This window comes from Dendrobates tinctorius, unplaced genomic scaffold, assembly GCF_039654945.1.
Source record: "Dendrobates tinctorius isolate UK_male_01 unplaced genomic scaffold, ASM3965494v1 ptg000386l, whole genome shotgun sequence".
NCBI lineage: Eukaryota > Metazoa > Chordata > Amphibia > Anura > Dendrobatidae > Dendrobates > Dendrobates tinctorius.
In genome coordinates, this window is record NW_027362052.1 from 2,139,429 (window position 1) to 2,165,544 (window position 26,116).

General features: G+C 48.9%; 1 protein-coding gene across 3 annotated transcripts in view; it reads right to left on the bottom strand.

The window, feature by feature from the left end:
* Positions 1-26,116, bottom strand: part of NPR2 (natriuretic peptide receptor 2) — a 390,456-nt gene that overhangs the window by 230,497 nt on the left and 133,843 nt on the right. For all 3 annotated transcript variants that reach the window (XM_073563313.1, XM_073563312.1, XM_073563311.1), the window contains exon 5: positions 22,973-23,067. In XM_073563313.1, the coding sequence (XP_073419414.1) occupies positions 22,973-23,067 (95 nt within the window). The remainder of the gene's footprint in view (positions 1-22,972; positions 23,068-26,116) is intronic.

The window sequence follows — 26,116 nt, forward strand, 5'->3', positions numbered from 1 at the left end:
GACTGTCTCCCTTGGAGTCAGTTACTCGGAGTTCGGAGAATATTTTCAAATGAGGATAGAGTGGACCAAAGGTTAAATGAGATGTGTCCAAAATTCCTGATGCGAGGATATCCAAAAAAAGAACTTATGGGATATAAGGACAAGGTAAGGAGTATACCGAGGGGAGCAACCTTTGAAAAAGGGGATAATTCAGCCTCCAAACGAATACTGTTTGTTTCCGCCTTTGGTCCTGCCAGCAAGCAGATTGGCAATATTTTGAGACGTCATTGGGGTTTTCTCCAGAAAGGTTTGCCCAATATACCGGATTTTATTCCCTTTCCGATTTTTTCATATAGGAGGGTGTTACGTGTTACAGAGCCACTTAGCACCCAGAATATGTTGTGCAGTTATATGTATGTATAATAGGTTCTATGTGAGATGCATGTCCCTAATGCATCAGCCCACAGGCTGCGCCCCTGGGCAGAGGGGACACGATATTCTCCTTTTGTCCGCCCTCCCCCCACCTTTGTAATTCCCACAGTAAACAGCGGCACGGGGTGGTACTGAAAGAGGTACCCCAGCCTGGGTAGACCCCGTTACACTGGTGGCAGCAGCGGGATGTTTTCAGAGAGACCGGGCTACACTCGCCTGGCACAACACAAGGTCGAGACCCAGGATCAGACCCCCCTACGACAAAACCCCTTCCGCGTCCCTGAGTCTGTACGAGAGGGGATGCGACAAGAGATACAAGAGATGCTGCATTTAGGGGTCATTGAAGAGTCAGACAGTCCCTGGGCATCCCACGTAGTGTTAGTTCCCAAGAAGGATGGGACTACACGGTTTTGTGTAGACTATCGTAAGCTCAATGAGAAAACAGTGACGGATGCATACCCCATGCCGCGTGTGGATGAGTTGTTAGACCGGCTGGCGGGGGCAAAGTATTTGACCACCATCGATCTATGCAAAGGCTACTGGCAGATTCCCCTTAGTCCTGACGATATTCCCAAGTCAGCATTTGTCACCCCGTTCAGCTTATTCCAGTTTCGAGTTACGCCATTCGGGATGAAGAATGCCCCGGCTACCTTCCAAAGGCTGGCTGACCGGCTTCTGGATGGTCTCCAGGACTATCCTTGTGCCTAACTGGACGACATCGCCATCTACAGTGCGACATGGGAAGAGCATCTAAATCACCTAGAGACAGTATTGGACAGGATCCACCAGGCCGGAATCACCCTGAACCCAAACAAGTGTCACGTGGGCAAAGCAGAGGTTCAGTATTTAGGGCATTGGGTGGGAAGTGGGAAACAGCGACCAGAACCAGCCAAGATTGAGGCCATAGCCAAATGGCCCATCCCACCCACTAAAACCCAGGTCATAGCGTTTCTAGGGACAGCGGGGTATTAGAGGAAATCCGTTCCCAATTACAGCAGCGTAGCCAAGCCCCTCACTGAGGAGGACGTCCTCCAGCTCTTCCTGTTAGAACGATTCTTTAATGGAATAAACCCCGAGACACAGGAATGGCTTCGGGACAGGCGGCCAACGACTCTTGAGGAAGCTGCTCGTCTGGCCGATGAACATCATGATGCCAGGAGGCCGCAGTTGTCCGCATCAAAGGTGGTCACTAGGGGCCCACCCATGGACCTGGAGGGCCCCAAACCACCGAAGATTGTAGGGGGACCAGCTAGAAACCCGGCCTACCAGTCCCCCTGGGGCGCGATGCCACACCTGTCGTCAGCTGGGCCACCTGCAAAGACAATGTCCCAACCGGACTCCGCATACCCAGTGGCCAAAGGCGGGAACAGCTACCTTCAGCCGGGCTGCTGTACACTGCTACCAAGGTGAAGCTGACCCGGCATTGGGGGCTACGATTAACAAAGGGGTGGAAGAGAAGGAGGAAGTGCTGCATGAAGCAGACCCCGTGCAGGCAGCCCGGGCAGATAATCGACAACAGCATCGACAGGTCGTGTGGGTTAATGGGAAACGTATGCAGGGACTAAGAGATTCCGGGGCAACTTTGACCCTTGTGAAGCCTCGTCTCGTCCAGGACCAAGAGAAGACGGACCGGACAGTGGCAGTCCGTGTAGCAGGGGGAGCTATACATCGACTGCCCACTGCCAGGATTCACCTGAACTGGGGAGTCGGTGATGGCCTTGTTGAGGTCGGCTTGATGGAGGATTTGCCTGCAGACGTCTTGCTGGGAAATGACTTGGGGCCCATGGTGTCTGCATTCTCGGAGGCCCCTCTGGCTGAGACCTATCCTGTGACCACCAGGAGACAAGTTCGACCTGCGGAGGCGGACTCACAATCAGAGGAGGCCCAGGTAAGACATCCCAGCCCTGCACGTATTCCCATAGCCAGACACATTTCTTGGGCCACCCCAGGTGAATTTAAGAGGGAGTTACTGGAGGATCCTTCATTAGAGGGATATCATGGGAAGGCACAGGAGGGGAGAGGAGTACTGGAAGGGGAACAGTTTGTATGGAAGCAGGGACTCCTCTACCGGATCACAGAGCAGCACCACACAGGGACGAGCCCCACTATAAAACAACAGCTGGTAGTTCCCAAGAAGTATAGGCAGGAGTTACTGCGAATCTCTAATGATAAACCCTTGGCCGGGCACTTCGGCGTCAGTCGCACCAGGCATCGTCTGACACAAAACTTCTTTTGGCCGAGGGTAACCTATGATGTTCGTCAGTACTGCCAGACCTGTGACAGTTGTCAGCGCATTGGCAAGAGGGGGGGATCGATGCAAGGCCAAATTACGCCCCCTCCCCATTGTGGAGGAACCATTTAGCCGAGTAGCGGTCGATCTGATAGGGCCGTTAGCCAAACTCAGTCCGTTAGGGAAAAAGTATATATTGACAGTGGTAGATTATGCCACACGGTATCCAGAGGCGGTTACGTTACCTAACATACTGGCAGAGACAGTGGCGGCCGCCCTGCTCCAGGTTTTCTCACGGGTTGGATTTCCCCGGGAGATTATCTAAGACCAGGGTACCCAGTTTACAGCAGAGGTGACCAACCAACTGTGGAAGCTGTGCGGCGTAAAGTCCATTAGAAGCGCCCCGTACCACCCGCAAACCAATGGGTTGTGTGAACGCTTTAACGGGACATTAAAACAGCTCATTGGGACTGGGAGAAATTCTTGCCACACCTCCTGTTTGCCTATCGGGATGTGCCCCAAGAATCCACGGGGTTCTCCCCATTCGAGCTGGTATACGGGAGACGGGTAAGGAGACCCCTAGACTTAGTGCTGGAACACTGGGAAGGGGAGGGCCTCATAGAAGGGGTACCTATTGTACCCTATGTACTGGAATTCCGGGACCGCCTACAGGAGCTGACCCAGGTTGTACGTGAGAACATGCAGGCGACCCAGCGGCGCCAGCGCGTATGGTACGATCGGAGTGCCAGAGAGCGCACATTGGAAATAGGACAGAAGGTCCTGGTGTTAGAGCCCACTAAGCAGAATAAGTTTCAAGCTGCATGGCAGGGGCCCTACCAGGTAGTGGGGAAAATAGGCGACACAACCTACAATGTCGCCGATTGTGACGACCCCAGGGTTATCCGCATGTTCCACGTGAATATGCTGAAGCCCTACCGGGAGCGCCCTGAAAAGGTAGTGGCCATCTGTGCACCTGAAGCAGAGGATTTAGCCAGACTTCCCTTGCTGGATGTCTCTTTGGAAAGGACTCAGTCTAAAACATGGGACCAGGTACACTTGGGTGAAGACCTAGGCCCCCGAGAGAGACAGCAGGCGGAGGAGTTGTTGAGCCTGCGACAGAGGATGTTTTCAGAGAGACCGGGGTACACTCGCCTGGCACAACACAAGGTTGAGACCCAGGATCAGACCCCCCTGCGACAAAACCCCTTCCGCGTCCCTGAGTCTGTACGAGAGGGGATGCGACAAGAGATACAAGAGATGCTGCATTTAGGGGTCATTGAAGAGTCAGATAGTCCCTGGGCATCCCCCGTAGTGTTAGTGCCCAAGAAGGATGGGACTACACGGTTTTGTGTAGACTATCGTAAGCTCAATGAGAAAACAGTGACGGATGCATACCCCATGCCGCGTGCGGATGATTTGTTAGACCGGCTGGCGGGGGCAAAGTATTTGACCACCATCGATCTATGCAAAGGCTACTGGCAGATTCCCCTTAGTCCTGACGCTATTCCCAAGTCGGCATTTGTCACCCCGTTCGGCTTATTCCAGTTTCGAGTTATGCCATTCGGGATGAAGAATGCCCCGGCGACCTTCCAAAGGCTGGCTGACCGGCTTCTGGATGGTCTCCAGGACTATGCTTGTGCCTACCTGGATGACATCGCCATCTACAGTGCGACATGGGAAGGGCATCTAAATCACCTATAGACCGTATTGGACAGGATCCACCAGGCCGGAATCACCCTGAACCCAAACAAGTGTCACGTGGGCAAAGCAGAGGTTCAGTATTTAGTGCATTTGGTGGGAAGTGGGGAAACAGCGACCCAAACCGATCCGTTAAGGATCAGACTGTGTATGCCGATCGCGTCGCTGAAAAGGGGGAGCCGTGTTACGTGTTACAGAACCAATCAGCACCCAGAATATGTTGTGCAGTTATATGTATGTATGATAGGTTCTATGTGAGATGCATGTCCCTAATGCATCAGCCCACAGGCTGCCCCCCTGGGCAGAGGGGATACGATATTCTCCTTTTGTCCGCCCTCCCCCCACCTTTGTAATTCCCACAGTAAACATCGGCAGGCTCCGGCCACCTGCGGCTTTAGTAATGCATGTCTGGCCTGCCGCTTTTCTATTGGCCGACCCTCTGTATCTGTGTGATATATTCTGTGTCCTGTGAGTAAAGTGTTGTCAGACTGGAAATACGTGGAGAAGCAGTGATCTTTTATATGCGCCCATGTAACCAAGGAATTCCAGCCAGCGTCATTCATTCAGACTCCAGCCAATGCAGAGAGGACCTCCGAAAACACGGGGTGGTACAGAAAGAGGTACCCCAGCCTGGGTAGACCCCGTTACAGAGGGGTGAAAATGTAAAAGATGAATTAGTGAAATTAGATGTGGGCTCACTGAAAGGCTCTGTTCAGACCACTTTATGTCTTCCTAGAAGTGGGAATTCTCCCTGCATGTGGCAACATGCTGAAAGGTGATTGCTTTTCTCATCCCCATGCTGGTAAGAAATAGGTATACATGTACCTCTGATTTTGTCGTATATTTATTGGTATGTCCATGTGGGAGAGACTACGATGGAAGTCAAATCCAGAATTAGTAAGATCACAATAAGGACTAAGCCTTTGGATTAACCCGTATGGAAACACCTCTGTGAGCTTAAGCACTCTGCAATCAGCTTAGATTTAGGGTGATAGATGATGTGCCGGTACAGAGGAGGGGTGGGGACAGGAGAAAAAGCCTAAAAAGAAAGGAGATGAGGTGGATTTCCACTCTTGATACAATGTATCCAAGTGGATTAAACTTGGATCATAATCTACAGATATGTGGCTCTTGATCTGCCCTCCCTCCCCATAGGGGGTTGTGTGATGGATTTTTTTGCTTTTCTCTTTTTTTTCCTTTTGGTGTTTTTATAACAAAAGAAATGTTCTTATCTTGTTGTAGATTTCTCTGCTGACTGTGGGGAGTGAGGAGCGGACACGGTGATTTGGAAGAGGAGTGACAGCTTGTGTTTGCCCCACGGCTTTTCTCACCACAGGGTCATTTGGTGATATAGGACTATGTTGTATTTTAATAATAACAATTTTCCTGCGCATCCCATGTGTCCTTGGCCCCATAATGGGTGTTTAATTAAATTAACTATTTAGGGATTAGTAAAGCCCCCGTCACACATAGCTGGCCAGCATGCATCGCTGCGTGTGGCAGGCGGGAGACCAGCGATCAGCGAGCTGGTAACTAAGGTAAACAGAGGGTTTCTAAGCGGCGCGCAGGTAACTAAGGTACACAGTGGGTAACTAGGCGACGTGCGTCGCTTGTTCCCCGCGCGTCGCTGGTGCTGGTCGCTGCGGAGATCTCCCTGTTTGGCAGCTCACCAGCGATCATGTACTGACGCACCAGCGATCCTGACAAGGTCGTATCGTTGTCGGGATCGCTGGTGCGTCGCTGTGTGTGACGGGGCTCTAAGGCTATTATGTTAGTATTGGGGAAGAAAAGAATCAGCATAATTGGGTGGGATTAGTTGCTGCCACCAGAAACAATCTGGTCTCTTGTGCTCAGTTGTCTCTGTAGTGGGGATATTATGATGTATGTCACTTGTTTCTGCGGCTCAGGTGCTGTGATCTGTCAGGTGGCTGGACCTGCGTGGTGCGCGCAGGGAGCGTTGTGCTGTAGCTCCTGTTTGCTGTCAGGCGGCGTTGGATGACACTAGCGCTGTAATGCGCAGGCGCACACAGTGTGAGCACTCAGTGAGACCCTTTGCTAGGGTTAGTGGATGAGTGACGGTGTTAGTGATTTGACCTGGGAGCTGGCGTTTTTAGCGCCACTAAGGAGTAGATTAAAGATTGGCTGGTGACATAAATAATCATGGGGTGAGGATTGGATAATGGGCTCTATGGTAATGGGATGATTACAGCTGATTGGATGATATACTTCTTACATTTATATGCCTTTCTCTCCAAATTATAGGTGACTTTGTATATATATTGTCATTGGTTTTAAATGGTAAATGGAATTTTTTGAGATTGCTTGTTATTGTAACTGCACATTATATGTATATTGTTTGTGGGCGGTACTCTGTCTGGTGATTGGTGGGCTTGTGCAAACCACACTATATTGAGCCACCATTTTATGAATTTTGTATGCTTGACACAGACCCTGAGGGGTTGAAACGTTGCATTATGGCAGAATAAAATACCTGGATTGTTTTCACAATCACCCAGATGGAATGCTGTTCTTTCTTTGTGTTTGATGGAAGAGAGAGAGGAGTCTGAAGGAATCTGAAGCAAGGAAAAGGGATAGGAGTCTGGAGGTAGGGAAAAAGGAGGAGTCTGGAGAAAGGAGCAGAGAGAGAGAGAAGTCTGGAGGAAGGAGGAGAGAGCATGGAAAAGAGAGAGAAGAGTCTGGAGCAAGGAAAAGGAGTCTAAAGGGAAGAGAAGAGAGAAATGAGGAGTCTGGAGGGAGGGAAAAAGGAGGAGTCTGGAGAAAGGAGCAGAGAGAGAGAGAAGTCTGGAGGAAGGAGGAGAGAGCATGGAAAAGAGAGAGAAGAGTCTGGAGCAAGGAAAAGGAGTCTAAAGGGAAGAGAAGAGAGAAATGAGGAGTCTGGAGGGAGGGAAAAGGAGGAGTCTGGAGAAAGGAGCAGAGAGAGAGAAGTCTGGAGGAAGGAGGAGAGAGCATGGAAAAGAGAGAGAAGAGTCTGGAGCAAGGAAAAGGAGTCTAAAGGGAAGATAAGAGAGAAATGAGGAGTCTGGAGGGAGGGAAAAAGGAGGAGTCTGGAGAAAGGAGCAGAGAGAGAGAGAAGTCTGGAGGAAGGAGGAGAGAGCATGGAAAAGAGAGAGAAGAGTCTGGAGCAAGGAAAAGGAGTCTAAAGGGAAGAGAAGAGAGAAATGAGGAGTCTGGAGGGAGGGAAAAGGAGGAGTCTGGAGAAAGGAGCAGAGAGAGAGAGAAGTCTGGAGGAAGGAGGAGAGAGCATGGAAAAGAGAGAGAAGAGTCTGGAGCAAGGAAAAGGAGTCTAAAGGGAAGAGAAGAGAGAAATGAGGAGTCTGGAGGGAGGGAAAAAGGAGGAGTCTGGAGAAAGGAGCAGAGAGAGAGAGAAGTCTGGAGGAAGGAGGAGAGAGCATGGAAAAGAGAGAGAAGAGTCTGGAGCAAGGAAAAGGAGTCTAAAGGGAAGAGAAGAGAGAAATGAGGAGTCTGGAGGGAGGGAAAAAGGAGGAGTCTGGAGAAAGGAGCAGAGAGAGAGAGAAGTCTGGAGGAAGGAGGAGAGAGCATGGAAAAGAGAGAGAAGAGTCTGGAGCAAGGAAAAGGAGTCTAAAGGGAAGAGAAGAGAGAAATGAGGAGTCTGGAGGGAGGGAAAAGGAGGAGTCTGGAGAAAGGAGCAGAGAGAGAAGTCTGAAGGAAGGAGGAGAGAGAGCATGGAAAAGAGAGAGAAGAGTCTGGAGCAAAGAAGAGGAGTCTAAAGGGAAGAGAAGAGAGAAATGAGGAGTCTGGAGGGAGGGAAAAAGGAGGAGTCTGGAGAAAGGAGCAGAGAGAGAGAGAAGTCTGGAGGAAGGAGGAGAGAGCATGGAAAAGAGAGAAGAGTCTGGAGCAAGGAAAAGGAGTCTAAAGGGAAGAGAAGAGAGAAATGAGGAGTCTGGAGGGAGGGAAAAAGGAGGAGTCTGGAGAAAGGAGCAGAGAGAGAGAGAAGTCTGGAGGAAGGAGGAGAGAGCATGGAAAAGAGAGAGAAGAGTCTGGAGCAAGGAAAAGGAGTCTAAAGGGAAGAGAAGAGAGAAATGAGGAGTCTGGAGGGAGGGAAAAAGGAGGAGTCTGGAGAAAGGAGCAGAGAGAGAGAGAAGTCTGGAGGAAGGAGGAGAGAGCATGGAAAAGAGAGAGAAGAGTCTGGAGCAAGGAAAAGGAGTCTAAAGGGAAGAGAAGAGAGAAATGAGGAGTCTGGAGGGAGGGAAAAGGAGGAGTCTGGAGAAAGGAGCAGAGAGAGAGAGAAGTCTGGAGGAAGGAGGAGAGAGCATGGAAAAGAGAGAGAAGAGTCTGGAGCAAGGAAAAGGAGTCTAAAGGGAAGAGAAGAGAGAAATGAGGAGTCTGGAGGGAGGGAAAAAGGAGGAGTCTGGAGAAAGGAGCAGAGAGAGAGAGAAGTCTGGAGGAAGGAGGAGAGAGCATGGAAAAGAGAGAAGAGTCTGGAGCAAGGAAAAGGAGTCTAAAGGGAAGAGAAGAGAGAAATGAGGAGTCTGGAGGGAGGGAAAAAGGAGGAGTCTGGAGAAAGGAGCAGAGAGAGAGAGAAGTCTGGAGGAAGGAGGAGAGAGCATGGAAAAGAGAGAGAAGAGTCTGGAGCAAGGAAAAGGAGTCTAAAGGGAAGAGAAGAGAGAAATGAGGAGTCTGGAGGGAGGGAAAAAGGAGGAGTCTGGAGAAAGGAGCAGAGAGAGAGAGAAGTCTGGAGGAAGGAGGAGAGAGCATGGAAAAGAGAGAGAAGAGTCTGGAGCAAGGAAAAGGAGTCTAAAGGGAAGAGAAGAGAGAAATGAGGAGTCTGGAGGGAGGGAAAAGGAGGAGTCTGGAGAAAGGAGCAGAGAGAGAGAGAAGTCTGGAGGAAGGAGGAGAGAGCATGGAAAAGAGAGAGAAGAGTCTGGAGCAAGGAAAAGGAGTCTAAAGGGAAGAGAAGAGAGAAATGAGGAGTCTGGAGGGAGGGAAAAGGAGGAGTCTGGAGAAAGGAGCAGAGAGAGAGAGAAGTCTGGAGGAAGGAGGAGAGAGCATGGAAAAGAGAGAGAAGAGTCTGGAGCAAGGAAAAGGAGTCTAAAGGGAAGAGAAGAGAGAAATGAGGAGTCTGGAGGGAGGGAAAAAGGAGGAGTCTGGAGAAAGGAGCAGAGAGAGAGAGAAGTCTGGAGGAAGGAGGAGAGAGCATGAAAAAGAGAGAGAAGAGTCTGGAGCAAGGAAAAGGAGTCTAAAGGGAAGAGAAGAGAGAAATGAGGAGTCTGGAGGGAGGGAAAAAGGAGGAGTCTGGAGAAAGGAGCAGAGAGAGAGAGAGAAGTCTGGAGGAAGGAGGAGAGGGCATGGAAAAGAGAGAGAAGAGTCTGGAGCAAGGAAAAGGAGTCTAAAGGGAAGAGAAGAGAGAAATGAGGAGTCTGGAGGGAGGGGAAAAGGAGGAGTCTGGAGAAAGGAGCAGAGAGAGAGAGAAGTCTGAAGGAAGGAGGAGAGAGAGCATGGAAAAGAGAGAGAAGAGTCTGGAGCAAGGAAAAGGAGTCTAAAGGGAAGATAAGAGAGAAATGAGGAGTCTGGAGGGAGGGAAAAAGGAGGAGTCTGGAGAAAGGAGCAGAGAGAGAGAGAAGTCTGGAGGAAGGAGGAGAGAGCATGGAAAAGAGAGAAGAGTCTGGAGCAAGGAAAAGGAGTCTAAAGGGAAGAGAAGAGAGAAATGAGGAGTCTGGAGGGAGGGAAAAAGGAGGAGTCTGGAGAAAGGAGCAGAGAGAGAGAGAAGTCTGGAGGAAGGAGGAGAGAGCATGGAAAAGAGAGAGAAGAGTCTGGAGCAAGGAAAAGGAGTCTAAAGGGAAGAGAAGAGAGAAATGAGGAGTCTGGAGGGAGGGAAAAAGGAGGAGTCTGGATTAAGGAGCAGAGAGAGAGAGAAGTCTGGAGGAAGGAGGAGAGAGCATGGAAAAGAGAGAGAAGAGTCTGGAGCAAGGAAAAGGAGTCTAAAGGGAAGAGAAGAGAGAAATGAGGAGTCTGGAGGGAGGGAAAAAGGATGAGTCTGGAGAAAGGAGCAGAGAGAGAAGTCTGAAGGAAGGAGGAGAGAGAGCATGGAAAAGAGAGAGAAGAGTCTGGAGCAAAGAAGAGGAGTCTAAAGGGAAGAGAAGAGAGAAATGAGGAGTCTGGAGGGAGGGAAAAAGGAGGAGTCTGGAGAAAGGAGCAGAGAGAGAGAGAGAAGTCTGGAGGAAGGAGGAGAGAGCATGGAAAAGAGAGAGAAGAGTCTGGAGCAAGGAAAAGGAGTCTAAAGGGAAGAGAAGAGAGAAATGAGGAGTCTGGAGGGAGGGAAAAAGGATGAGTCTGGAGAAAGGAGGAGAGAGAAGTCTGAAGGAAGGAGGAGAGAGAGCATGGAAAAGAGAGAGAAGAGTCTGGAGCAAAGAAGAGGAGTCTCAAGGGAAGAGAAGAGAGAAATGAGGAGTCTGGAGGGATTCTGGAGAAAGGAGCAGAGAGAGAAGTCTGGAGGAAGGAGGAGAGAGAGCATGGAAAAGAGAGAAGAGTCTGGAGCAAGGAAGAGGAGTCTCAAGGGAAGAGAAGAGAGAAATGAGGAGTCTGGAGGGAGGGAAAAAGGATGAGTCTGGAGAAAGGAGCAGAGAGAGAAGTCTGAAGGAAGGAGGAGAGAGAGCATGGAAAAGAGAGAGAAGAGTCTGGAGCAAAGAAGAGGAGTCTAAAGGGAAGAGAAGAGAGAAATGAGGAGTCTGGAGGGAGGGAAAAAGGAGGAGTCTGGAGAAAGGAGCAGAGAGAGAGAGAGAGAAGTCTGGAGGAAGGAGGAGAGAGCATGGAAAAGAGAGAGAAGAGTCTGGAGCAAGGAAAAGGAGTCTAAAGGGAAGAGAAGAGAGAAATGAGGAGTCTGGAGGGAGGGAAAAATGATGAGTCTGGAGAAAGGAGGAGAGAGAAGTCTGAAGGAAGGAGGAGAGAGAGCATGGAAAAGAGAGAGAAGAGTCTGGAGCAAAGAAGAGGAGTCTCAAGGGAAGAGAAGAGAGAAATGAGGAGTCTGGAGGGATTCTGGAGAAAGGAGCAGAGAGAGAAGTCTGGAGGAAGGAGGAGAGAGCATGGAAAAGAGAGAAGAGTCTGGAGCAAGGAAGAGGAGTCTCAAGGGAAGAGAAGAGAGAAATGAGGAGTCTGGAGGGAGGGAAAAAGGATGAGTCTGGAGAAAGGAGCAGAGAGAGAAGTCTGAAGGAAGGAGGAGAGAGAAGAGTCTGGAGGAAGGAGGAGAGAGAAGAGTCTGGAGGAAGGAGGAGAGAGAGCATGGAAAAGACAGAGAAGTCTGGAGCAAGGAAGAGAAGTCTCAAGGGAAGAGAAGAGCGAAATGAGGAGTCTGGAGGGAGGGAAAAAGGAGGAGTCTGGAGAAAGGAGCAGAGAGAGAGAGAAGTCTGGAGGAAGGAGGAGAGAGCATGGAAAAGAGAGAGAAGAGTCTGGAGCAAGGAAAAGGAGTCTAAAGGGAAGAGAAGAGAGAAATGAGGAGTCTGGAGGGAGGGAAAAAGGAGGAGTCTGGAGAAAGGAGCAGAGAGAGAGAGAAGTCTGGAGGAAGGAGGAGAGAGCATGGAAAAGAGAGAGAAGAGTCTGGAGCAAGGAAAAGGAGTCTAAAGGGAAGAGAAGAGAGAAATGAGGAGTCTGGAGGGAGGGAAAAAGGATGAGTCTGGAGAAAGGAGGAGAGAGAAGTCTGAAGGAAGGAGGAGAGAGAGCATGGAAAAGAGAGAGAAGAGTCTGGAGCAAGGAAAAGGAGTCTAAAGGGAAGAGAAGAGAGAAATGAGGAGTCTGGAGGGAGGGAAAAAGGATGAGTCTGGAGAAAGGAGCAGAGAGAGAAGTCTGAAGGAAGGAGGAGAGAGAGAGAAGAGTCTGGAGCAAAGAAGAGGAGTCTCAAGGGAAGAGAAGAGAGAAATGAGGAGTCTGGAGGGATTCTGGAGAAAGGAGCAGAGAGAGAAGTCTGGAGGAAGGAGGAAAGAGAGCATGGAAAAGAGAGAAGAGTCTGGAGCAAGGAAGAGGAGTCTCAAGGGAAGAGAAGAGAGAAATGAGGAGTCTGGAGGGAGGGAAAAAGGATGAGTCTGGAGAAAGGAGCAGAGAGAGAAGTCTGAAGGAAGGAGGAGAGAGAAGAGTCTGGAGGAAGGAGGAGAGAGAGCATGGAAAAGAGAGAGAAGAGTCTGGAGCAAGGAAAAGGAGTCTAAAGGGAAGAGAAGAGAGAAATGAGGAGTCTGGAGGGAGGGAAAAAGGAGGAGTCTGGAGAAAGGAGCAGAGAGAGAGAGAAGTCTGGAGGAAGGAGGAGAGAGAAGAGTCTGGAGGAAGGAGGAGAGAGAGGCTGGAAAAGAGAGAGAAGAGTCTGGAGCAAGGAAGAGAAGTCTCAAGGGAAGAGAAGAGGGAAATGAGGAGTCTGGAGTGAGGGAAAAAGGAGCAGAGAGAGAGAAGTCTGGAGGAAGGAGGAGAGAGAAGAGTCTGGAGGAAGGAGGAGAGAGAAGAGTCTGGAGGAAGGAGGAGAGAGAGGCTGGAAAAGAGAGAGAAGAGTCTGGAGCAAGGAAGAGAAGTCTCAAGGGAAGAGAAGAGAGAAATGAGGAGTCTGGAGGGAGGAAAAAGGAGGGGTCTGGAGAAAGGAGCAGAGAGAGAGAAGTCTGGAGGAAGGAGGAGAGAGAAGAGTCTGGAGGAAGGAGGAGAGAGAGGATGGAAAAGAGAGAAGAGTCTGGAGCAAGGAAGAGAAGTCTCAAGGGAAGAGAAGAGAGAAATGTGGAGTCTGGAGGGAGGAAAAAGGAGGAGTCTGGAGAAAGGAGCAGAGAGAGAGAGAGAAGTCTGGAGGAAGGAGGAGAGAGAAGAGTCTGGAGGAAGGAGGAGAGAGAGGATGGAAAAGAGAGAGAAGAGTCTGGAGCAAGGAAGAGGAGTCTAAAGGGAAGAGAAGAGAGAAATGAGGAGTCTGGAGGGAGTCTGGAGAAAGGATCAGAGAGAGAGAAATCTGGAGGAAGGAGGAGAGAGAGCATGGAAAAGAGAGAGAAGAGTCTGGAGCAAGGAAGAGGAGTCTCAAGGGAAGAGAAGAGAGAAATGAGGAGTCTGGAGGGAGGGAAAAAGGATGAGCCTGGAAAAAGGAGCAGAGAGAGAGAGAAGTCTGGAGGAAGGAGGAGAGAGAAGAGTCTGGAGGAAGGAGGAGAGAGAAGAGTCTGGAGGAAGGAGGAGAGAGAAGAGTCTGGAGGAAGGAGGAGAGAGAAGAGTCTGGAGGAAGGAGGAGAGAGAGGCTGGAAAAGAGAGAGAAGAGTCTGGAGCAAGGAAGAGGAGTCTCAAGGGAAGAGAAGAGAGAAATGAGGAGTCTGGAGGGAGGGAAAAAGGAGGAGTCTGGAGAAAGGAGCAGAGAGAGAGAAGTCTGGAGGAAGGATGAGAGAGAGCATGGAAAAGAGAGAGAAGAGTCTGGAGCAAGGAAGAGGAGTCTCAAGGGAAGAGAAGAGAGAAATGAGGAGTCTGGAGGGAGGGAAATAGGATGAGTCTGGAGAAAGGAGCAGAGAGAGAGAGAAGTCTGGAGGAAGGAGGAGAGAGAAGAGTCTAGAGGAAGGAGGAGAGAGAGGATGGAAAAGAGAGAGAAGAGTTTGGAGCAAGGAAGAGAAGTCTCAAGGGAAGAGAAGAGAGAAATGAGGAGTCTGGAGGGAGGGGAAAAGGATGAGTCTGGAGAAAGGAGCAGAGAGAGGTCTGGAGGAAGGAGGAGAGAGAAGAGTCTGGAGGAAGGAGGAGAGAGAAGAGTCTGGAGGAAGGAGGAGAGAGAGGATGGAAAAGAGAGAGAAGAGTCTGGAGCAAGGAAGAGGAGTCTCAAGGGAAGAGAAGAGAGAAATGAGGAGTCTGGAGGGAGGGAAAAAGGATGAGTCTGGAGAAAGGAGTAGAGAGAGAGAAGTCTGGAGAAAGGAGGAGAGAGAAGAGTCTGGAGGAAGGAGGAGAGAGAAGAGTCTGGAGGAAGGAGGAGAGAGAGGATGGAAAAGAGAAGAGTCTGGAGCAAGGAAGAGGAGTCTCAAGGGAAGAGAAGAGAGAAATGAGGAGTCTGGAGGGAGGGAAAAAGGATGAGTCTGGAGAAAGGAGTAGAGAGAGAGAAGTCTGGAGGAAGGAGGAGAGAGAAGAGTCTGGAGGAAGGAGGAGAGGGAAGAGTCTGGATGAAGGAGGAGAGAGAGGATGGAAAAGAGAGAGAAGAGTCTAGAGCAAGGAAGAGGAGTCTCAAGGGAAGAGAAGAGAGAAATGAGGAGTCTGGAGGGAGGGAGAAAGGATGAGTCTGGAGAGAGAGAAGTCTGGAGGAAGGAGGAGAGAAGAGTCTGGAGGAAGGAGGAGAGAGAAGAGTCTGGAGGAAGGAGGAGAGAGAAGAGTCTGGAGGAAGGAGGAGAGAGAGGATGGAAAAGAGAGAAGAGTCTGGAGCAAGGAAGAGGAGTCTCAAGGGAAGAGAAGAGAGAAATGAGGAGTCTGGAGGGAGGGAAAAAGGATGAGTCTGGAGAAAGGAGTAGAGAGAGAGAAGTCTGGAGGAAGGAGGAGAGAGAAGAGTCTGGAGGAAGGAGGAGAGGGAAGAGTCTGGATGAAGGAGGAGAGAGAGGATGGAAAAGAGAGAGAAGAGTCTGGAGCAAGGAAGAGGAGTCTCAAGGGAAGAGAAGAGAGAAATGAGGAGTCTGGAGGGAGGGAGAAAGGATGAGTCTGGAGAGAGAGAAGTCTGGAGGAAGGAGGAGAGAAGAGTCTGGAGGAAGGAGGAGAGAGAAGAGTCTGGAGGAAGGAGGAGAGAGAAGAGTCTGGAGGAAGGAGGAGAGAGAGGATGGAAAAGAGAGAAGAGTCTGGAGCAAGGAAGAGGAGTCTCAAGGGAAGAGAAGAGAGAAATGAGGAGTCTGGAGGGAGGGAAAAAGGATGAGTCTGGAGAAAGGAGTAGAGAGAGAGAAGTCTGGAGGAAGGAGGAGAGAGAAGAGTCTGGAGGAAGGAGGAGAGGGAAGAGTCTGGAGGAAGGAGGAGAGAGAGGATGGAAAAGAGAGAAGAGTCTGGAGCAAGGAAGAGGAGTCTCAAGGGAAGAGAAGAGAGAAATGAGGAGTCTGGAGGGAGGGAGAAAGGATGAGTCTGGAGAGAGTGAAGTCTGGAGGAAGGAGGAGAGAAGAGTCTGGAGGAAGGAGGAGAGAGAAGAGTCTGGAGCACGGAAGAGGAGTCTCAAGGGAAGAGAAGAGAGAAATGAGTTTGGAGGGAGGAGAAAAAAGAGGATTCTGGGAAAAGGAGCAGAGAGAGGAGTCAGGAGGAAGGAAGAGAAAGGAGTCTGGAGCAAGAAAAAGGGAGAAAAGTCTGGAGGGAGGAGGACAACAGATGAGTCTTGGAGGATGAGGAGAAAAGAGGAGCTTTACGGAAGAAGAACGAGAGGAGCCTGGAGGGAGGAGAAGAGAGAAAAGAGAGAAAAGAGAGGGGGGAAAGGGGGGCCTAGAGGGACAGAATAATCTGGAGGGATAAGTAAAAACAGGAGTCTGGAGGATAGAAGAGCGAGAGGAGTCTGGAAAAAGAGAGGTGTCTGGAGGAAGGAAAAGAAAGGAGCCTGTAGGAAGGAAGAGAGAGAGTGGAGTCTGGAGGAAGGAGAAAAAAAGAGGAGTCTGGAAAAAGGAGCAGAGAGAGAACTCTGGAGGAAGGGAGAGAGAGAAGTCTGGAGCAAGGAAAAGTCTGGAGGGAAAGGAGAGGAGTCTGGTGGGAGAAGAGAGAAATGAGAGAAAAAAAGAGGGAAAAGAAGCGTTTAGATGGAGGAGACAGAATAATCTGGAGGCATAAATAAAAACAGGAGTCTGGAGAAAGGAGGAGCAAGAGGAATCTGGAGGAAGAAGGAGAGAGAAGCCTGGAGAAAGGAGGAAAGAGAGGCGTCTGGAAGGAGGAAAGAGAGAGGCGTCTGGAAGAAGGAGGAGAGAGAGGCATCTGGAAGAAGGAGGAGAGAGAGGCATCTGGAAGAAGGAGGAGAGAGAGGCATCTGGAAGAAGGAGGAGAGAGATAGAGACGTCTGAGGAAGAAAGAGAAAGAGGCATATGGAGGAAGTAATAGAGAGGCATCTGGAGGAAGGAAGAGAGAGAAGAGTCCAGAGGAAGGAAGAGGGAGAGGTGTCTGGAGGAAATAAGAGAGCGGTGTCTGGAGGAAAGAAGAGAGAGAGGTGTCTGGAGGAAGGAAGAGTGAAGAGTCTGAAGGAAGGAAGAGCGAGAAGCGTCTGGAAAAAGGAAGAGCGAGAGGAGTCTGGAGGAAGGAAGAGCGAGAGGAGTCTGGAGGAAGGAAGAGCGAGAGGAGTCTGGAGGAAGGAAGAGCGAGAGGAGTCTGGAGGAAGGAAGAGCGAGAGGAGTCTGGAGGAAGAAGGAGAGAGAGACGTCTGGAGGAAGAAAGAGCGGCATATCGAGGAAGTAATAGAAGGAGGCATCTGGTGGAAGGAAGAGAGACATCTGGAGGAAGGAAGAGATATCTGGAGGAAGGAAGAGAGAGAGGCATCTGGAAGAAGGAAGAGAGGCATCTGGAGGAAGAAAGAGAGAGAGGAGTCTGGATTAAGCAAGAGCGAGAGGAGTCTGGAGGAAGGAAGAGCGAGAGGAGTCTGTAGGAAGGATGAGCGAGAGGTGTCTGGAGGAAGGAAGAGCGAGAGGAGTCTGGAGGAAGGAAGAGCGAGAGGAGTCTGGAGGAAGGAAGAGCGAGAGGAGTCTGGAGGAAGGAAGAGCGAGAGGAGTCTGGAGGAAGGAAGAGCGAGAGGAGTCTGGAGGAAGGAAGAGCAAGAGGAGTCTGGAGGAAGAAAGAGCGAGAGAAGTCTGGAAGAAGGAAGATCAAGAGGAGTCTGGAAGAAGGAAGATCAAGGAGAGTCTGGAAGAAACAAGAGCGAGAGGAGTCTGGAGGAAGGAAAAGAGAGGAGTCTGTATGAAGGAAGAGAGAGAGGAGTCTGAAGCAAGGAAGGAGAGAGAAGTCTGCAGTGAGGAGGAGAGAGCGGAGTCTGGAATGGGGAGAAGAGAAAGGAGTCTGGGGGAGGAGAAGAAAGAAAAGAGAGAAGTAAGAGGAGAGAGGAGAGAAATAGAAAGAAAAAGTGGAGTCTGAAGGGAGGAGGAGAGAGCAGAATCTGCAGGGAAGAGAACATGGAGGAGTCAGGAGGGAGGAGAAGAGCAGAGGAGCCTGGAGAGAGGAGAAGAGCATGTTGAACATGCACTTTGAAAGGAGGAGACAAGAGAGTATGTAAGCAGGAGGAAGGAGAAGGAGAGAAAAAAGTCTGAAATGAGGAGAAAGTCTGAATGGAGGAGAAATAGGGGTCTGGAGAGAGGAGCCTGTAGGAAGGTGAAGAACAGAGAGGAATCTGGAGTGAGAAGGACACAAAGGACTCTGGACGAAGGAAGAGTGAAAAAGAGGAACCAGGAGGGAGGTGTAAAGAGTATGGAGGTAAGATGAGAAGAGACTGGAGGGAGAAAGACACAGAGGAGTTTTGACAGAGAAAGGGTGAAAGAGAGGAGTCTGGAGGGAGGTGTAAAGAGAAGTGTATGGAGATAAGAGAAGAGACTGGACACAGGACTCTGGATGTAGGAAGAGTAAAAGAGAGGAGTCTGGAAAGATGGGTAAGTACACTGCAATGTACTGGGCACAACAACATATTGGGCACTACAATGTACTAAGCATTACAATGTCTTGGGTACTACAATGTACAGGCACTGCAATGTACTAAGCTCTACAATGTACTGAGCACTACAATGTACCGTGCACTACAATGTACTAAGCACTACAATGTACCGTGCACTACAATGTACGGGGCAATACAACGTATGGGCCCTGCAATGTACTGTGCACTACAATGTACTAAGCACTACAATGTACCATGCAATACAACGTATGGGCTCTGCAATGTACTGTGCACTACAATGTACTAAGCACTACAATGTACCATGCACTACAATGTACGGGGCGATACAACGTATGGGCCCTGCAATGTACTGTGCACTACAATGTACTAAGCACTACAATGTACCATGCACTACAATGTACGGGGCAATACAACGTATGGGCCCTGCAATGTACCGTGCACTACAATGTACTAAGCACTACAATGTACCGTGCACTACAACGTACTAAGCACTACAATGTACCGTGCACTACAATGTACGGGGCAATACAACGTATGGGCCCTGCAATGTACTGTGCACTACAATGTATGGGCACTGCAATGTACTGTGCACTACAATGTTTGGGCACTGTAATGTACTAAGCGCTACAATGTATGGGGATTGCAAATGCAAAACAACGTATGTGCACTACAATGTATGGGCAATGCAATGTACTGTGCACTACAACGTATGGGCACTGCAATGTAATGTGCACTACAACGTATGGGCACTGCAATGTACGGGGCAAAACAACGTATGGGCACTACAATGTACCATGCACTACAATGTATGGGCACTAGAATGTACTGAGCACTACAATGTATGGGCACTGCAATGTACTGAGCACTACAACGTATGGGCACTACAATGTACCGTTCACTACAACGTATGGACACTACAATGTACTACAACATATGAGCACTGCAATGTACTACAACGTATGGGCACTGCAATGTACTGAGCACTACAACGTATGGGCACTGCAATGTACTGTGCACTACAACGTATGGACACTACAATGCACTACAACGTATGGGCACTGCAATGTACCATGCACTACAACGTATGGGCACTGCAATTAACTAAGCACTACAACGTATGGGCACGGCAATGTACGGGCAATACAACGTATGGGCACTACAATGTACCGTGCACTACAACGTATGGACACTACAATGTACTACAACATATGGGCACTGCAATGTACTACAACTTATGGGCACTGCAATGTACTACAACTTATGGACACTGCAATGTACCGAGCACAACAACGTATGGGCCCTACAATGTACTGAGCACTACAACGTATGGGCACTGCAATGTACTAAGTACTACAATGTATGGGTACTACAATGTACTAAGTACTACAATGCATGGGCACTGCAATGTACTAAGTACCACAACGCATGGGCACTGCAATGTACTAAGTACTACAACGTATGGGCACTGCAATGTACTAAGTACTACAACGTATGGGCACTGCAATGTACTAAGTACTACAACGTATGGGCACTGCAATGTACTAAGTACTACAACGTATGGGCACTGCAATGTACTAAGTACTACAATGTATGGGCACTGCAATGTATTAAGCACTACAACGTATGGGCACTGCAATGTACTAAGCGCTACAACATATGGGCACTGCAATGTACTAAGTACTACAATGCATGGGCACTGCAATGTACTAAGTACTACAATGTATGGGCACTGCAATGTACTAAGTACTACAACGTATGGGCATTGCAATGTACTACAACGTATGGGCACTGCAATGTACTACAACGTATGGGCACTGCAATGTACTACAACGTATGGGCACTGCAATGTACTGAGCACTACAACGTATGGGCACTGCAATGTACTAAGCACTACAACATATGGGCACTGCAATGTACGGGGCAATACAACATATGGGCACTGCAATGTACGGGGCAATACAATGTATGGGCACTACAATGTACCGTGCACTACAACGTATGGACACTACAATGTACTACAACATATGAGCACTGCAATGTACTACAACGTATGGGCACTGCAATGTAATGAGCACTACAACGTATGGGCACTGCAATGCACCGTGCACTACAACGTATGGGCACTACAATGTACTACAACGTATGGGCACTGCAATGTACTAGAACGTATGGGCACTAGAATGTACTGAGCACTACAATGTATGGGCACTGCAATGTACTGAGCACTACAACGTATGGGCACTACAATGTACCGTTCACTACAACGTATAGACACTACAATGTACTACAACATATGAGTACTGCAATGTACTACAATGTATGGGCACTGCAATGTACTGAGCACTACAACGTATGGGCACAGCAATGTACCATGCACTACAACGTATGGACACTACAATGTACTACAACGTATGGGCAGTGCAATGTACCGTGCACTACAACATATGGGCACTGCAATTAACTAATCACTACAATGTATGGGCACTACAATGTACTAAGCATTACAACGTATGGGCACTGCAATGTACGGGGCAATACAACATATTGGCACTACAATGTACCGTGCATTACAACGTATGGACACTACAATGTACTACAACATATGGGCACTGCAAAGTACCGAGCACTACAACGTATGGACACTACAATGTACTACAACGTATGGGCACTTCAATGTACTGAGCACTACAAAGTATGGGCACTGCAATGTACAAAGTAAAATGTATGGGTACTACAATGTACCGTGCACTACAACGTATGGGCACTGCAGTGTACTAAGTATTACAATGTATGGATACTACAATGTACCGTGCGCTACAACGTATGGACACTACAACGTACTACAATGTATGGACACTACAACGCACTACAATGTATGGGCACTGCAATGTACTAAGCGCTACAACGTATGTGCACTGCAATGTACTAAGTACTACAACGTATGGGTACTACAATGTACTAAGTACTAAAATGTATGGGTACTACAACATATGGGCACTGCAATGTACTAAGTACTACAACGTATGGGCACTGCAATGTACTAAGTACTACAATGTATGGGTACTACAATGTACCGTGCAGTACAACGTACTACAACGCATGGACACTACAACGCACTACAACGTATGGGCACTGCAATGTACTAAGTACTACAACATATGGGTACTACAATGTACTAAGTACTACAACGTATGGGCACTGCAATGTACTAAGTACTACAACGTATGGGCACTGCAATGTACTAAGTACTACAATGTATGGGTACTACAATGTACCGTGCACTACAACGTACTACAACGTATGGACACTACAACGCACTACAACGTATGGGCACTGCAATGTACTAAGTACTACAACATATGGGTACTACAATGTACTAAGTACTACAACGTATGGGCACTGCAATGTACTAAGTACTACAATGTATGGGCACTGCAATGTACTAAGTACTACAACGTATGGGTACTACAATGTACTAAGTACTACAATGTATGGGCACTGCAATGTACTAAGTACTACAACGTATGGGCACTGCAATGTACTAAGCACTACAACGTATGGGCACTGCAATAGCAGATTTGCAGTTTTCACTCAGCAACATCCACTAAAGCTTATTTTTCATAAAACACCAATGGATTAAAAATTGTCAGCACACCGCTAGATAAAATTCCAGAGGGGGTAATTTCCAAAATGGGGTCACTTGAGAGCGGATTCTGCTCGTGTCGCTCAGTGGCTCTGTATATGGAGTCTGCAAACTATTCTACAATAATTTGCTCTTTGAGAGTCAAATAGCGCTGCGTTCCTCCCGGGTCTCTCTGTATAGCTAAGCAGTACTGTACGGCCACATATGGGATATTGCCACGTTCATCAGAAATTGTGGGACAAACTCTGGGGCCATTTTTAACCATTTGGGGCTAAAACAAAATTATTGTGGTAAAAATTGAAGTATTATTTTTTCACTGCCAGTAGTATAAAACTCTGTGACCCCCCTGTGGTGTCAATATGATCCTTGCACCCATAGATGAATTTATTTAAAGGTGTACAGGGTGGGCCGCTTATATGGACACACCCATATAAAATGGGAATGGTTGGTGATATCAACGTCCTGGGTGGCACATTAGTATATGGGAGGGGGAAACAATTTTGAGATGGGTGGTGACCATGGTAGCCATTTTGAATTCGGCCACTTTGGATCCAACTTTATAAATGGCCCACCCTGTAGTTTGTAAAATGACATCATTTATGGGGGGTTCGGAGGTTCTGGCACCTCGGGGGCTCTGCCAATGTCACAAGGCACCCGGAAACCATAACAGAAAAATCTGCACTACAATATGGAGCTCCTTCCAGATTACGTGTAGGATATTGTCATACTGAGGAGAAATTGCACAACATATTGTAGGGTCCATTTTCTCCTATTACGCTTTTGAAAGTGCAAAATTTGAGGCTAAATCAATCTTTTGGTGGGAATAATTATCATGTTTCCTTACACTTTACTTTAGTTCTTCTTGAATGTGGTGTTGAGCACCTTGAGGGGGGCAGTTTTTGGAATAGTGTCACGTTTGGGTATTTTCTATTATATAGACCCTTCAAAGTTCCATCAAGTGTGAGGTGGTCCCTAAAAAATGGTTTTCAAAATTTAGTTGGAAAAATGAGAAATCATTGTGACATTTTTAACCCTTATAACTTCTTAACAAAAACAATGTTTCAAAAATGATTCTGATGTAAAGTAGACAGGTGGGAAATGTTATGTATCACCGGAATGATTTTATGGGACACGACTCTGATTTAAGGGCATCAAAATAAAAAAAATTGAAGACTGAAAAATTTTCAAGTTTTGTCAAATTTTCCACATTTCATGAATAAACATAAATCATATCGACGTAAATTTACCACTAAAATAATGTTCAAAATGTCACAAAGAATAATCTGAGAATCACTGGGATCCAGAGTTATTACCACATAAGGGGTCACTGACCAGAATGGTAAAAACCGTCTGGGAGTGAAGGCGTTAACCTCTCTTGCTACAAATCATATCATATAAATGATCGTTAAGAAGAGAAACAATGAGATCTCACCCTGAAGACACCGCTGTCGTGATCGGCCATTGTCCACAGATCAAAGTCTGTATTGCGGTCGTTGTTTTTGTCCATAGTGACCGTCCCAGTAATTCCTACAGAAAGGAAGAATTCAGACGGTAACTTATCACCCGCTATGCTGTGACTATCCTCCATACCCTCACCCTGTATGCTGTGACTATCCTCCATACCCTCTGTTACGTGCTACAGGACCACTCAGCACCCAGAATATGTTGTGCAGTTATATGTATGTATAATAGGTTCTATGTGAGATGCATGTCCCTAATGTATCAGCAGTGTCCGCCCTCCCCCCACCTTTGTAATTCCCACAGTAAACATACGCAGGCTCCGGCCACCTGCTGCTTTTGCAATGCATGTCTGGCCTGACGCTTTTCTATTGGCCGGCCCTCTGTATCTGTGTGATATATTCTGTGTCCTGTGAGTAAAGTGTTGTCAGACTGGAAATACATGGAGAAGCAGTGATCTTTTATATGCGCCCATGTAACCAAGGAATTCCAGCCAGCGTCATTCATTCAGACTCCAGCCAAAGCAAAGCGGACCTACGAAAACACGGGGTGGTACTGAAAGAGGTACTCCAGCTTGGTAGACCCCGTTACTCTGGTGGCAGCAGCGGGATATGATACCCCTTCTACAGAAGGAAAGGAATGAATGGAAAATAACTACCAGAAGTTAAAGAGGAATACATTAAAAGATCTGGTGGAAGCCCGAGGGTTGATCGCCAGCAACAAAACAAAAGCGGATTTGATAGCAGCCATCATGGAACACGACAGTGCAGCGCCCCCCAATGTGAATGTGGAGGAGACCGAATTCCAGAGGGAGGTAAAGAACAGACTGGTGTTCTATGGCCCAAACCCTGCAGTAGAGATCATACGAGAGGTGATGGCTGATGTGTGTACTGATCTGAAGGAAAAGATGGCCGAGCGGACCAGGATAGAGCTAGCCAAGATGGATGTGGCAGAGCGGACCAAAGTGGAGCTGGCCAAGATGGAGATGGCAGAGCGGAGAGAGGAGAGTCAGCGAGCAGGGGGAGCTCTGGCCTTCGACCAGGTACCTTCAACAGTAAGCCACAAAAAGATCCAGTATAATGCCTTCCGACAGTTGGGGGAGGCAGAGGAAGACATTGATGGCTTTCTGCAGGACTTTGAGCGGCAGTGTGCCCTTCATCAAGTGAGCTGGAGGAACGGGTTCAGATTCTGGCCAGCAAGCTGACAGGCCGGGCAGCGGACGCCTATCGCACGGTACCTGATGAAGACTGTATGGACTATGAGCGGATCAAAGAAGCGTTCTTGGCCCGGTATGTGCTGACACCAGAGGCATACCGCCAAAAGTTCCGCGGACTTATAAAACGCGTAACCGATACCCACGCTGAATGGGCCTGTAAATTACGGCGGTCACTGCTACAGTGGGTACAAGGGAGCCAAGCAACAACTAAGGAGGACGTCCTCCTGCTCTTCCTGTTAGAACAATTCTTTAATGGACTAAACCCCGAGACACAGGAATTGCTTTGGGACAGGCGACCAACGACTCTTGAGGAAGCCGCTCGTCTAGCCGATGAACATCATCATGCCAGGAGGCTGCAGTTGTCTGGATCAAAGGTGGTCACTAGGGGCCCGCACATGGACCTGGAGGGCCCCAAACCACCGAAGATTGTAGGGGGACCAGCTAGAAACCCGGCCTACCACAGTCCCCCTGGGGCGCAATGCCACACCAGTCGTCAGCTGGGCCACCTGCAAAGACAATGTCCCAACCGGACTCAGCATACCCAGTGGCCAAAGGCATGAACAGCTACCTTCAGCCGGGCTGCTGTACACTGCTACCAAGGCGCAGCTGACCCGGCATTGGGGGCTACGACTAACCAAGGGGTGTAAGAGATGGAGGAAGAGCTGCATGAAGTAGACCCCGTGCAGGCAGACCGGGCAGATAATCGACAACAGCATCGACAGGTCGTGTGGGTTAATGGGAAACGTATGCAGGCACGAAGAGATTCTGGGGCAACTTTGACCCATGTGAAGCCTCATCTCGTCCGGGACCAAGAGAAGACGGACCGGACAGTGGCTGTCCATGTAGCAGGGGGAGCTATACATCGACTGCCCACTGCCAGGATTCACCTGAACTGGGGAGTCGGTGATGGCCTTGTTGAGGTCGGCTTGATGGAGGATTTGCCTGCAGACGTCTTGCTGGGAAATGACTTGGGGCCCATTTTGTCTGCATTCTCGGTGGCCCCTCTGGCTGAGACCTATCCTGTGACCACCCGGAGACAAGCTTGAGCTGCGGAGGCAGACTCACACTCAGAGGAGGCCCAGGTAAGACATCCCAGCCCTACACATATTCCCATAGCCAGACACATTTCTTGGGTCACCCCAGATGAATTTAAGAGGGAGTTACTTGAGGATCCTTCATTAGAGGGATATCGTGGGAAGACACAGGAGGGGAGAGGAGTACTGGAAGGGGAACAGTTTGTATGGAAACAGGGACTCCTCTACCGGATCAGAGAGCAGCAGCACACAGGGACGAGCCCCACTATAAAACAACAGCTGGTAGTTCCCAAGAAGTATAGGCAGGAGTTACTGCGAATCTCTAATGATATACCCTTGGCCGGGCACTTCGGCGTCAGTCGCACCAGGCATCGTCTGACATAAAACTTCTTTTGGCCGGGGGTAACCTATGATGTTCGTCAGTACTGCCAGACCTATGATAGTTGTCAGCGCATTTGCAAGAGGGGGGATCGATGCAAGGCCAAATTACGCCCCCTCCCTATTGTGGAGGAACCATTGAGCCGAGTAGCGGTCGATCTGATAGGGCCGTTAGCCAAACCGAGTCAGTCCGGGAAAAGGTATATATTGACAGTGGTAGATTATGCCACACGGTATCCAGATGCGGTTGCGTTACCTAACATACTGGCAGAGATGGTGGCGGCCGCCCTGCTCCAGGTTTTCTCACGGGTTGGATTTCCCCGGGAGATTATCTCGGACCAGGGTACCCAGTTTACAGCAGAGGTGACCAACCAACTGTGGAAGCTGTGCGGCGTAAAGTCCATTAGAAGCGCTCCGTACCACCCGCAAACCAATGGGTTGTGTGAACTCTTTAACGGGACATTAAAACAGCTCATTGGGACTTTTACCA